Source organism: Lissotriton vulgaris, chromosome 6, assembly GCF_964263255.1.
Source record: "Lissotriton vulgaris chromosome 6, aLisVul1.2, whole genome shotgun sequence".
In the NCBI taxonomy this organism is placed as follows: Eukaryota; Metazoa; Chordata; class Amphibia; order Caudata; family Salamandridae; genus Lissotriton; species Lissotriton vulgaris.
The window spans coordinates 1476310999-1476325398 of record NC_141694.1 but is presented as its reverse complement, the minus strand read 5'-3'; the positions used below and the strand labels follow the sequence as shown (position 1 = coordinate 1476325398).

At 45.2% G+C, this 14400-nt stretch overlaps 1 protein-coding gene across 3 annotated transcripts in view; it reads left to right on the top strand.

The window, feature by feature from the left end:
• UGP2 (UDP-glucose pyrophosphorylase 2) overlaps positions 1 to 14400 on the top strand; it is a 534584-nt gene that overhangs the window by 118069 nt on the left and 402115 nt on the right. Inside the window, exon 1 of one of the 3 annotated variants that reach the window (XM_086927619.1) lies at positions 243 to 474. The exons of the other annotated variants lie outside the window; for them this stretch is intronic. Within the exon in view, the coding sequence (XP_086783745.1) occupies positions 456 to 474 (19 nt within the window). The 5' untranslated portion in view covers positions 243 to 455. Of the gene's footprint in view, positions 1 to 242; positions 475 to 14400 lie in introns of those variants that run through there. 3 annotated transcript variants of the gene reach the window in all.

Here is a 14400-nt window from a genome sequence, read left to right as displayed (position 1 = left end):
GCTCAGCACCGCTGCCGTCTCCCTCTCCCGCTTTCAGAGTCCTCGCGCCTCCCTCCCTGCGGGCTTTTCAGGAAACGACATTGCACTCTCTGTAGGGGAGGGGAAGGGGACGTGCATTTCTTTCCGTAGCCCTCAGACCCGCCCCCTCCATTGATGAAATGTGGGCTCTGGACTGTGCTTCCCCCTGCCGTCCAGTCCCACTCCTGCAGAGCGCACGGGGGAGTGGTGAAGCCCGGCTCGGTCAGCCAGCCTTCCCTCCTGTGCGGGCACTCGTCCTCTGTCAAGGCATGCGCGAGGCTGACTGGCTGACACCTGGGGATGGTGAGCCCGTCTAGCTGCGCACCCACAACTGCACGCCGGTCCTAACCCTCCTCGGTGCCATCGGAGCCGTCCTCACTCGCTTGTGGCCATTAATACATCTCCCTCCCCATCTATCCCGTGTTCACTGCGGGGCAATGGCGAAATATGCGAAAGGTAAGGTCCGTTCTGTTAATTCAGCTTCGTTTTATTAGTGTGACGGCAAGATTAACACGCTCGCAGCCCCATACGAGCTATTACCATGAACAGAATACAGAAACCGTTCCACAGTGATGACTGCTGTGACTCGGTGTTCATTCCAAGTGGTAATTCCACAGACCGCCAGATGCAGCTCGCTGCAGTCCTTCCTGACTGACGGACGGACGAGCTCTTGGAAAGCGCGGAGCCGCTGTCTAGGTTCTCCTCGTAAGGGGGGCAGGGTGCTGATGCATCGCTGCTCGGTCCAGGTGGGAGGCTCGGCCGGGCTTGGCAGAGCTCACAGCTGCATCAGTCAGTGTGTACGTGCTCTGCCACCTGGGTGGGTGCAGGAGCCGCCAAGGTGCAGGCTCGGCCCGTGGGAGCTGAGGGTCGTGCAGGAGGCGCCCTAACTTTGCGGCATCGCAGTATATACACAAATTCGTCTCTAAGGCCGCTATTACGAGGCATCTTTTGAGAAAAATGTCACCCTGACTTCCGATATTTGGCAAACAGTTGTGAAAGTGCCTCCCATATTGCCTTAGGCTTTGCTGCATCATCTGCAGTGTGGAGGGCTGTCATGTGCAGTCAGACTGCCATCGTACCTACAAAGTAATACGGGCACTTTCCGTCTTACCAAATGCAAGGCACTGCGCGTGCGCAGAGGCTACAAGCGCTTGAGCGCACAGGCTTCTTTGTAGAAGTTATCCTGCGACTCTGTTATCAATTTCACATGTTGTGCTGACGTTGCTTGAATGTCTGTTATGACATTAAGGATGCGTGTTTTGTTCTCTTTTCAAGTTACTGATCTGCAGAATGCACTTATTTGTTAGGATCATCGTTCCAGCGAGTTTTGCGTATCACTAGTCACCAGAGTCGCACAATAGTAACCGACATGACATGAAAAGAGTAAATAGTCAGACACATGAGAATAATTCTCATGTCTGCATTACCCCTTCACCCCGCATTTTCTCTAGTACGGATCAGATGTCTGAGCATTTTGAAAATGGTCGTCAACCTCAATTTCTCTTTTTTAAATATCAGTTAATTTTTTTTTTTTTTTAAATTACAGTATACACTATAGAGCTGTTCCAAAAAGAAACCTTAGTATTATGCCAATCCCATTTAGAGTGCGCTTTATCTCGTTTTATAACAGCAAGGAGTTAGTGTCCTTATTACATGGGCTAACGATCGGCCTGGTAAGTTTATTTACATTCATTTAACTAAAAGGAAAAGGGAGAGCTAGGTGTATGATTAAACTGCAGATCGCCAAAGAGCTTAGAGTTTCATATATAGCATCCACAACTTGATGGACCACATCAGCCTGCTTAAACCGTTGTTTTACTCGTCCCGTCCTGCATATGTAAAGGTCCTGTGAATATTGGTAGTGAGGGCTGGGTTGGGGATGGGGGTGCCCCACATGAGTTACACGGGTCGTAAACTCAAGTGCGGCGTCAACTTGAAGGTAAGTATTTCGTGAACACCCCCTATATATCTTCCGGCCTGGTTCCTATTTGTCAGGGCCACTGGAATCATGTGGTGATGGGGGTGATCAAATTATGCATCAGGGTTCAATAAATTATGCACCAAGAACAGGCAAGTTATGCAGCCTAATTGGCACATTTTGTGATAGTATTAATTCAACATTTTCAAATATTTGCTCAAAGGTTTCAACTCATTAGTACCAGTTTAACATCCAGATACAGTAGTAAGCAATTGAAGGATGGTCTGCCCTTTAGAGATCCTAGTGCTACGCCAACAAATTATGGACGGAATGCTGAATGAATCATACATTCACCCCCAGTCAAGAGATCTGGGTTAAATCCATCGTTCTTTTGCTCACCATGCCACCCCAGTTTAGACCCAGCCATGTGCAACTCAGTCTTGACCCTGTGCCCCATGGGAACAGTCCAGACCGAACTGCCAAGCCAAGTCCTCCCTGGACCGGAAACCAGCATTCTGGGACCGGTTTCAGGGTATGTCACCCTTCTTCAGCCAGGCTAGCTTCAATCCAGTGGCACAATGAGCAAACTGGTTGCCACAATTTTAGTAACTTTTGATCGGTTTGAGCTAGAAACATTTTTTTTGTTAAAATCTGCAGATTATGTGGCAAATGCGGCAAATCCATAATTATGCATAAAACGCAGCAGCCACATAATCTCATAATCCCAGTGGCCCTGGCTGCAGACTGCAGGTTAACACGTTTCAAACATCATTTTAAAGAGCAGCATCTTTAAACCAGTCCACAACTTTTCTATCCTTAGTTTGGCCAAGACCAATAGTAAAGTGGTCAGCTGTCCGACAAACTAATTCACATCTGCAACATATTGCAATATGGCGTGCAACAAATAATTAAAGATGTTCTATCCCTCAGAATTTGTGTTCCCTCGATCCAGAATCTTTGAACTGGAGGGCACATCCATGCCAAGTACAAGAAGTCGGCTGGATCTGCAGCGCCTGTGGCGCAATAAAATTGTTAAGAGGGGTGAACTTTATGAAGTAATCCAAGGGTATAGTGCAGCCCATTTAAAAAGGTAAAATGAATACGTTTGTGTCCATAATTAATTGATACTAGCTTAGTTTACTGCACAAACGATCTATGGTTAAATGAGATAGGTCAACTTCCTACAAATCTTGGTAGTGGAGTCCTTGGGGGTATGGTTTCGTGTAGAATTTGTTGAGTTTATCAATCCATCCGTTAGTGCTTGATGACGGATACATCCGCGTCAATGGGTGGAACTCCGCAGGCTCGCAAGGGACAGTTTCTCAGAAGGCCATGGCTGTCTGCTCTATGTGACAATATGCAAACACGTTTAACACATTAAATGCTCCCCTTTTCCAAAAACGCACGGTTGTCATAAAGCTACCGTTAGGTAGGGAAGAGCTGTCGGACCTTGTGTAACTACAGCCAGTGTAGTATGGCTTTTGCTGATTTATCCATTGCGGGAGTTAAAGTATCTGCAATGGGCATTTTCAGCGATTACACTTTTTTTTCCTGCTCTGTTAGCAGTAGTCCAGATCGCCCATTGTGTGCATTTAACCATTTCATCTCCCTTGCACATCTGCTGTAGTAAAACCACTAAAGGAGTGGGTCCGATCGTGTAGTTAATGCTGAGTAGCAAATATGTATTAAGTGCACCGAGTGCCCTGTCAGCAGTAATGATTGATTTGGTATGTGGCAAAAGGCATTTGACGATGCCACGACCATGGTTTTTATTTGTTTTGGCCACTTCCAGATTAAACTGGCCACGGAAGTGGAAAACATAGGCTCTTTTAAACTACTGTTATGTATAGGATTCCTCATTTCAGCTGTGGTAATGAGATGATCGTCCCTTACCCCGTGACTACAAAATAGCTGCAGTGACGTTGTCCTAGTAGTCATGCTACAGCTCTTGTCAGTTCATGATGTGAAGGTTGACGGTCACTGCCCTTCTGAAAGGTCACCCTCTTGGTTTGGCACTGCCAGCTGCCAGCAGAGAAAGGCATAATCTCCCAAAAATGACAAGTAGCCATTTGTACATTCAGGAGCATATATTATTAAAGTGGACACCCACATGCAGGAGAATTGGCTTTTAATTTACTTATACAAATAGTGTATTTATAGTTGACAAGTGAATAGCTTCCATTTTTTAATAGAAATCCAACAACGTGCATTACTTCAAGATCTTTTTCCATCTCCTTCCAGCTCGAAGGGACTGGGCTGAAGAGGCGGTCAATGCAGCAAAATCTATATGCACCACAGCCCGTTGAATGAGCAGTAACATTTATTCGAAACATTGATAGTTTGATCTTATGGAACATGCTCATCAGTCTACATTGTGGATAGCACCCTTAACAGTTGCTGCTTTACATGAGTTTCTTAGGGTGTATTTCAGGGGCATGAAATGATTTCACATAATAGCCAGGTCTGGTTACTATTGTCATGACTTGGCTCCCGCTTTGACTCATGACTTTCAAAGAGCAATGTAGCTTGACCCATGCAAATGGCCTGCATGCTGTAAACTTTTCTTTAGATTGTTAATTACCAAACAAATAATGTCGGAGGATAATTTTAAATCTTACTTCTGGTTTATTGCTTTTATTGTTGGTTATCTTACTGAATTTGATATGTTTTGCAATCTTACAGAAAGGCAATCATTCATAGTTATTGATGAAGTATAGAAAGTTTTGTGAATTTGTATCCGCCTTGGGGTGGTACCTTTTTATTTTACAGTCAATGTGTATGTTTGTAGGTGTGGAGATTTGTAAAGCACGAACCTAGCAATTGTGTAACTGATGTCGGATTGTGTGCAGGAGCCCTAAATATGATTCTACATCATCCCCAGGTAGTAGGTAGCATGGTGCTGGACTTTAGTGTGAGCCAGTCTAAGTATCCTGTCCATACACATTAATGGCTCCTGTGATGTGGGCTGCTAGATAGGTAAACATGAGCACACATTAAGATTTAGTTCTTATATGTTCACACTTGTTTTGTTGGTCCCATGAGAGATCACCAGCCACAGTAATTAATCTTGAATGATATAGAAACCAAACTTTTTATTTTATTCCCTCTGCCCTTGACAGATTATTCATATCACCACAGGAGAAATCCCTCAAGCCCGTCTACAAGACATTAATTAAGGTCATAGGGATGAACACTTTAATGGATGGGTGGTGAGGTATCAGCAGCGCATAGCCTATGCAGCAATAAATCTATAAATGATTATTACACAAAAAGGGCATCAAGGGAACCAAAGACAGCTACCACCCACCGCTGTCAAGGGACAGCAAATTACGAAGTAATTGTTGTCACAATCGCAAAAGTTTTTGTGGAGTTCCCTGAGCACAAATAAACGGATCTTGAAAAATTCACAAAGAATGTCCATTCAAACAATGATTGTCCATATCTGTATAGCCAAGTTGTGAAAACAATCCTTATTTTATTATCCGATCCAGATGATCACGTGGACTTGTAAAAACAGCAATGCAGTCTTGATATAGTTTTACAACAGCCAAAACGTCAAAACTCCAACACGTGTTTCGTCAAGGGTATTAACCCAATGACTTCCTCAGGGCATAATATGGTAATCACTTTTAGTACAAAATATTCTCCAGGATGATATCTAGAACTATAGTCAATCAATTCACCTTTAAATGAATTTGTAAGAGTGTTGATGACTAGTTTCTTCAATAATATATTCCTTTCGCCTGCGAGCAATAGGCAATATTGAGCCTATAATTCCGGAACCATCATGTATAACTCCGGTTCCCGTGCATAAGCGTGGTCTCGATCCCCATGTAGGAACTCCACAAAAACGTCATAGGGATGAAGTTGGTTCTTTGTTAACTTCACACTAATTGTTTCACTCCCTGATCCTAGGCACTGGCCGTTTAATGTGGCCACGAAGATTCTGCCATATGCCCTATTCCAAGTACACCCAAGGTATCTTGAAGGAAATACTGAGTACAGTCTGCTAAATGTGTGCTTGTCTCTCTGTTGGGGTAAGGAATAGTAAAGACAAAAATATGAGATTGGAAAATGTGACATTTACATGTGTATTTTTTTGCAGAAATGTAGACATAATAGTTCTTACACACATGGTTGGGTTAATCATTGAAATAGGTGATTTACCCACCATGTATATTGACGTGAGTGGAGCCCCGTGGGTGAGGGAGAACCCTCAAGGGAGGGTGAAGAAACAAAACATGGCTTAGATTTTTCCAAAGTATTGTTGAAAGAACATTTGCAGTATATTTTGTGGGAAGGGGGCTGTATAGCAAAGCAGGCCACGAATGAAGCTCTAATACTTTTTAGCCCGATATTTAGATTTTGGGGACCGATCAGGAACATCTTTTCTCATGTCTCTGCAGGCGGCTACCTCCAACTTAAGCAACATGCTGAGATCAGATTGTAGGTGCATTGCATGCAAAATAAATTATTTCTTTGGATAAAACCATATTCATAAAAGCACATCAGACACGATAATTTAAAAAACACAAGGGCATAATCATAATGCAATTCATTACCATTGGTCATAAATACACAATATTTGAGGCACATATTTTCAATAAAAATTCATGCATAAAAAAGGGAAAAAACCTTTCACGGGTTACTCATCATATTGCGAGCCCGCACAGCAATTCTCAGAAAAGTGCAGACGCTAAAACTAGCTCTTAATCTGCCAGTGTAAGTATTCTCCTGTAAGCATCTACCAGACTGATGGCCATATTTCCTTTAAAAAATGGTATTAAAAGCCATTTAGCGTATTACATGCAAATGAGTGTGGCAGGGCAGCATACTTTCTAAAGTGAGGAACTTTTGGGTCCGGAAGTTGTCTTTGTATCTGAAAAGGCATTGACTGCCTAAGATGACAGAGTTTTTTGTGTGTGAAAAGTATTGTGTACTGATTTGATGGACTTCTTTGTAAAAGGGGTATTTTATAGGCTTCATATGGAAACATTTAATATCTTCGACTTGTGTGATGCATCAGAATTTCAGCAGTCTGATATAAGATATGCTGCCATTTTTAGGTCTTGCGCCTAGCGTTGCAGTGCGCAGCTTGACTCGTGCAGCGTGAGAACTTATGTAGGGGGTTTTGAAAGCTAACCACACGCTCCTGTGTGTAGTTTTGCTTTTGCCGGCAGCCATTGGGTTTCACGTGGTTTAAAAAAAAAAAAAAAAAGAAAGCCACGCCATTGGGCAAAGGCGGGCGCATTTCCCACCTTTGCTCCGCCCATTCCTATTCGGGTCTAGCACGCGCAGCAGCGCTCGTTCGCCTCGCTGCCGTGCTCCCTCGCTCCCGCTCCTCTTGTGGTGCGTGCACACCACTGGTTTGCTTTCACTTTCGCGCAGCCGTGTCACTTTCACAGCCGCGCGCGGCCATTGCTTTTTTTAAAGTTGTGTTGTGGTCGTCGTCCTATCTACTGTGCGTCAAATAAGAGCTGCGTATACCGAGGTGGGTGACACGAATGTCACCACTCTGTTTCCAGTGCAACGCGACTGACGCTAACACCGATTTGCCACTAATTCTTTGAGTTCCTGAATAGCACGCTTCGATGCCTCGTCAGGGGTTGTAAGTGTTATATAAATGCAATTGCAATACAATAGTGCTAAGGTATGCATAAGAGAGCAGAGAAGTCTTTGACTCAGCAGGTGGGATCATGCTGTTGGAATTCAGCCTCTCTTTTCACACCCATTTCTGCTCCCAGCTTCTAAGGGTTTCTTTTTTGAAGCTAGTTTTTTTTAGTTTGCTGCCAGTGCCCGGTTAGTTCAGGTAGCCTGTCGGAGTCCTCTCCTGGCGGCCGCTGCAGTGAATGAGTGTGGCGGTCGGTCACAGGTCATGACCCCGACAACGCCATGCACTGCACTCTCCCACCCGGGCTCGGCAATATTGAATTGTCCGCGGGCGGCACTGGCCTGTGCCAGCACTAGTCACTCAGCACTGCTCGAGATCACTCAGCACTGCTCTGGTCAAGGCACACTTCAGATTTAGCATGACTGATATGTCCTGCTCAGGGCAGCAAGCAAACCATAACATTTTGCTGAAAAGCAGATATGTTATTGATTAAGCACCATTCTGCTTAGAAGTGTTTCTCGAATGATAAACTCCAAAAGGTTCCCCTTATGGGTCTTGCATGTGCATGACCTAGAGGTGGGTGAGTCACTGAAAGTTTCAGCCCCATGTTGGGCTCTCGATCCTCCTGAGGCCCTCAAGCCCGAATAAAGCCAGGCTTTCATGTGCCTGCACATGACACCTGCGCACTACCCCCATGGGCCAAAATAAAAATATTGAGCATAAATCTCGGATGTAAAAACGTGAGAAATCAATAATCATCTGGTTGCTGAATTGCACAAGTTGAAACCAGAGAAATGGTATCAATCCTGCCTTGTTTTTTCCTAGGTTAATATTTTATTTCATAAAGACTTTCTTTTAATTTATCATCAAATGTAAAAGCACTTTCAATGAGTGAAGAATGTGCGATGTATAAAAAACTCATGTATTTGATCTGCAGTGTATCTACATGTATAATAAGACACAGAGTACATATGACACGTGACGTGCCTCATAGTTCACTAATGGGAATGTTTGTAAGTTCATGTTTAAAAACTTGATTTATTTACTCTCAATACAGTGATATAATCTGATGTCCTAAGGTGAAATGCTACTGCATGTTAAACAAAAACACATTCTGATTAATTTTGAAGAGACTCTATCATATTCACATTTTTTTTGCATGCTTTACCTTTCAACTATTTTCAGGATTGCGATGGGCAGAAGAGGAACACAGGAAGAACAAACATTTGCAATGCAATAGGTCTTGCATTTATATGTTTTGAAAACCTGCAAGCGGTGCGTAAATACACTTTCTAGTTATAGGTGTTGCTTACAAGAAGCAAAGCTGTCGGTAACGGCCTGTTTTACTGCCAGACTTGCTTCTCATAAGCAAGGACTATAAGTACAAAGTGTGTGGTTACGCACTGCTTGCAGGTTTTCAAAACACATAAATAAAAAGCATTGTCATTCACAAAGCCAATAGCTCAAACTGTCGCAAATGCAAGACCTATTGCATTGCCAATGCTTGTTGGGAGTGACTTTGGCAACTCTCTCCCTGACATGCTTATCTTGAAGGGTGAGAAATCAGAAGTGTCTGTACTACTTGTTTGAAGTCTTTCTCATGAATGTAGGGTTTGGTGTTTTAATAAAGTCTGAGTTGTGTGTGGCACTGTTGGTAATTCTCTTGATGTAAGAGTCTACATCAAACCGTTTTTCCATAAAAAATGTAAAGGACAGCACAGTGGTGACTAATTTTAGGAACCTCCACTGGGTTACTGGATTTGCGAGCAAGGCTCCGGAGTTAGTGTTGTCTGGGTCAAATATGAGAAGCAGGCTCTTGGCCTTGTCCCAATTAAAGGTGGCATTATGTCATCTGATGTTGGATTGTGGAAGTTGCACTTAGGTGTGCAGCATTTGCTGCTTATTTCAGACCTGCTACAGCCCGTGTCATAAGCTTGTTGTTGCTAAGAGATGGTCAGATCATTATGGAGAATTATGTTTGGCCCCATGTTTAGTCTAAAGAGATGAAGGGCAAAGATGGAGGCTTGTAGGGCACCTAAGTGTACCGGGTCTCCAGAAAATAATAGAATCATCACACTATCCCACGTTGACTGAGGTTCGAGAGACAGGAGCTGATAAATTTCAGGACCCAATGACCTATGAGCAGCCATAAAAGCATAGTATTTAGGAGAGTGGCATGATCTAAAGTATCAAAAGCTGCGATAAGAGGAAGGAAAATTATTAGGTATGCCATTATGCATGATATGTAGGCCCTCTTTCACCAACATTAAGTTAAAATGCTATGTCCCTTTCGAAACCTTTATTCAGTGTCCCACCAGAGTTGTGTATGTAAATGTATGTATGTGTGGCATTTATTTTAGTATCTTGTCATGGATAGGAAGGGTAGTGAGGAGATCAGCATTGGGCTTCAGAATGGGTTTGACTTCATCTAATTTCATTATGTCATGGCCACTCTAGCAGTTGACCAACAAGAGTTGAGGAAAAGGAGCCATAATTGAGGCAGTTTGTGACTGTTGTCTTGTCTGTGGAACTGGTACAGGGTTTTGAGAGCTAGAAGAAGGTTCTGTGGTATCCACTGCAACCAGTGAGGAATACGAGTTACTCTATAAAAATATTTGCAAGTTTATTACTCTTTTTCTCATTGTAGCTGCTGTAGATCTTGGTGGTGCAGAAATGCTTTAAGTTTCTCATCAAAAATTTAGGAAAAGTTGTAACACCCAGCAAAGGAGCAGAGGACCATGAAGGGGGGCATAGGATTGTTCTGAGAGGTCGAAGAGCTTTTTGGGTCTGTTTTTAAAAGTGTTGATTTGGGCTCAAATGAAAGCTGACTTAGACTTGTCTAGGTTTTGTTTGAAGAGACTTTGAAGAGACTTCATTTGGTTTTAGAGAAAACAGTTCTAATTAGTAATGAAACTTCCTTTTCTGCACACTGGTAGGTGTATGGCTTTTCTCTTTACTTTAAGATATCCAAAACATTCGATCACTGATTTAGTTTTCTACTTTTTTTCTACTTGAGGGTATAGAGGTGCCACATTGTTATTGGTTCTTGGCAGCATGGGGTTCTAGTTGGTTTGTTGTGGTCACGCCCTGTTGGTTGCAGTGGGAAGTCTTCAGAGAGCCTATGTGGATGTTTTTGGTGTCTCACTTCCAGGTCTCTTCTTGTTTTGGTAGGCTGGAATAGATGTGGGTTAACAATAAATGGAATTTGTAGAGGGCTTATCAGTCAACCTTAACAGAGGACCTCCACCCAGAGTATTGTTTAAAAATTGTGAAGGATTGGGTCCCTGTGTACAAGAATAAACTGTTAATGAGAGAAGAAGCAAGGTTAGACCTGGCAGTATTAAAGAGGCCACCCCAGTTTAGGTTCACGCTGTCCAAGAAGAAATACTCAGTATGAAAAAGCAGTTTGGTAATTATGGTCTTCAAGTAATACATTGCCACAGGGGGTTGGAAAATCAAGCTGATGGATTTAGCTAAGGAGACTGACATAGTTGCAGCCAGACACTGAAAGGAGGAGAAACTTCCATCGCAAGATCGCAGACATCCACCAACAGCTTCAATGCCATGACCACCCGACAACCACTGAGACCCCTGCCCTCACGACCACGTTCTGCACCGACCGCCTGCTCTCGTGGACCAAAATAAACGACAACGCCATCAAAATCATGAACACCATCCTCTCCGGATCTCCGTCAGACCCATGCCCACACCACATCTTCAACAAAGCCAGCACCGCCAACGCACCCCATCTCCGGAAAGCCATCAACATTTTCTTTGAGACCGCAACCTTCCCAGAGAGCTGGAAGCACGCCGAGATGAACGCCCTACTCAAGAAACCCAAGGTGGACCCCAAGGACCTCAAGAACTTCCGGCCCATCTCCCTGCTACCGTTCCCGGCGAAGGTCTTCGAAAAGACCGTCAACAAACAACTGACCCACTACCTCGAGGAGAACAGCATCCTGGACCCGTCCCAATTCGGGTCCACAGCACCGAAACTTCCCTCATTGCCGCCACCGATGATATCGGGGCACTGCTAGACAATGGAGAAACCAAGGCCCTCTTCCTCCTGGACCTGTCGGCCGCCTTCGACACGGTCTGCCACAGCAAACTACGCACACGCCTCCACAACGCCGGGATACAAGAGAAGGCCCTGGACTGGCCCACCTCCTTCCTCTCTGGCACAACACAGAGCGTCCGCCTCCCCCCATTCCGCTCCGAAGCCACCGAGATCATCTGCGGCGTACCCCAGGGCTCATCCCTCAACCCAATCCTGTTTAACATCTACATGGCACCGCTCGCCCACGTCTCCCGATTGCACGACCTCAACATCATCTCCTACGCCGATGACACCCAGCTGATCCTTTCTCTCACCAAGGACCCCACACCGCCAAAACCAACCTCCACGAAGGAATGAAAGCCGTCACCGAGTGGATGAAGAACAGCCGACTGAAGCTGAACTCAGACAAGACGAACTTCCTCATCCTCGGATCCACCCCCTCGGCTTGGGACGACTCCTGGTGGCCGACCGCACTGGGGACAGCTCCAACACCCATCGACCACGCACGCAACCTAGGGGTCATCCTCGACTGACTCCACCCTCTCTATGACAAAGCAGGTCAACGTTGTCTCCTCCTCCTGCATCAACACCCTCTGCATGCTTCGCAAGATCTACAAGTGGATCCCCACCGAAACGAAAAGAACGGTCACCTTGGCCCTCTTCAGCAGCAGGAAACACCCTCTATGCAGGAGCCATAGCGAAACTCCTGAAACAACTTCAATGCATCCAGAACGCCTCTGCACGCCTTATCCTCGACATCCCTCGCCTCAGCCACATCACACCCCACCTGAGAGACCTGCACTGGCTCCCCGTCAACAAGAGGATAACCTTCAAGCTCCTCACCCACGCACACAAGGCACTCCACAACCCCGGACCAGCATACCTCAACAGACGACTCCGCTTCTACACCCCCACCCACCCGCCAGCTTCTCTCAGCCCACCGCGCCCTCGCCACAGTCCCCCGAATCCGAAAAGCCACCACCGGCGGCAGATCGCTCTCCCACCTCGCCGCCGAGACCTGGAACACCCTCCCCATCCACCTACAGCAGACCCAAGACCTGCTGACCTTCAGAAAACTCCTCAAGACCTGGGTTTTGGAGCAGTAGCAGCATCCTCAAGGCCCCCCCCCCCCCCAGCGCCTTTAGACCCTCATGAGTAAGTAGTGCGCTTTACAAATGCCATGATTGATTGATTGATTGATTTAAAGATGATAAAAAAACAAAGCGTTCTTGAGGTTAATAGATATCTCTTCTTCCCTTTGGCCTTCACATTTGAACCCCAGGAAGGAATACCCTTGGATAATGAGGGTGTTCGTTATGGCTTGTGATGCTGTATTTAACCAAAGCTGTTTAGGGGAGCACATCAACATATAGATCTGGAATGTTTGCTGAAATGCTAGCATGGTTGACTACAAGGTTGGTCACAGCTGATTTGCGGTAGTTGAGTAAAGTGTATGAAAGGAGAAGTGCACATTTGCAGCAGGAGAGCTTTGTTGTGAGGTCAGTCGGGATGACACTCTAATGTACAAAAAAGACCACAAAATAACTTATTCTAACAGTGACCAAGCTAACTACAGACTCTTCGAAGATCAGCCCCAGCAGCCAATTGTTTTGCAATATCTTTGCCAATTTCTTTTTGCATAAAGTGGAAGCAGTCTATCATTTATTCTCTTTCTCTATCCCTCACTAGGACAATAGTAGGGTCCACACGATATCGCGTGAAAATGGGCCAATCCTCTGCGAGTTCACACGCCCACTCTAGAACAGGTTACCAACATACTGAAAGCCACTTCGTCTGGATCCCCCCCATGACCCTTGCCCATCAAAGGTAGCCAAACTAATGGCGGGGACCATTGCCCCTTACCTTACAGACATTTTCCGGCTCATGTTCTCGACTCGCAGCTTGCCTTTCATTTGGAAGAAAGCTTCCATACTTCCACTACTAAAAAAAGCAACACTTGATCCCAAGGATCCTAGTATTTATTGCCCCATTTCCTGCCTACCCCTACCATCAAATATCATTGAAAAAATCATGAATATCCAGCTGGTGATCCATATTCAATCCAGTGATTATGTAGATACCACTCAGTTTGGTTTCTGCAGCAGCCACAGCATGGACACCGCTCCGATCAAAGCTACTAAGAAAATAAGGCAGACGCTTGATCTGGGCAAAGGGGCAGCGCTCATCCTGCTTGATCTCAGCAGCTTTTGATACTGTAAATCATGGATTGCTATTGGAATGTCAGACCGAAATATGGGTCACCGGTACGGCCTGGGACTTACTTAAATCCTTCTTCTCCGACAGAGAGCAGTCGGTTCAGCTGGACAAGTTCACCTCTCACCCTTTCTCATTCTCATGCTGGGGTTGCTCAGGGGTCCTTGCTCAGTCCTACTTTATTTAATGTCTACCATACACGTTTGGCCGGTATAATCAATAGTTTTGGCTTCTCCTTGACATCTTACGCAGATGACACCCATATCGTCGTCTCGCTGGCCAAGGAGGATATGAGCGCGAGCGCCGGATTTTGTGACTGTATACTGGAAGTCAGCACGTGGATGAGCAGGAACTGCCTGAAATTGAAGGCAGGAAAAACAGAAGTGATGCTCTTTGGTGCACAAGCCTCCTTCTGGTCCTTGTCCTGCTGGCCAGCTGATATGGACCCTCCGCCAACTCCTGTTACTAAGACCCGGAACTTGGGCGATCTGATAGACAACAAACTATGCTACACAAATCATGTTGGCACACTATCCTCTTTGCCTTCTTCACTCTGAGAATGCTAAAAAAAGATTCTCCCGT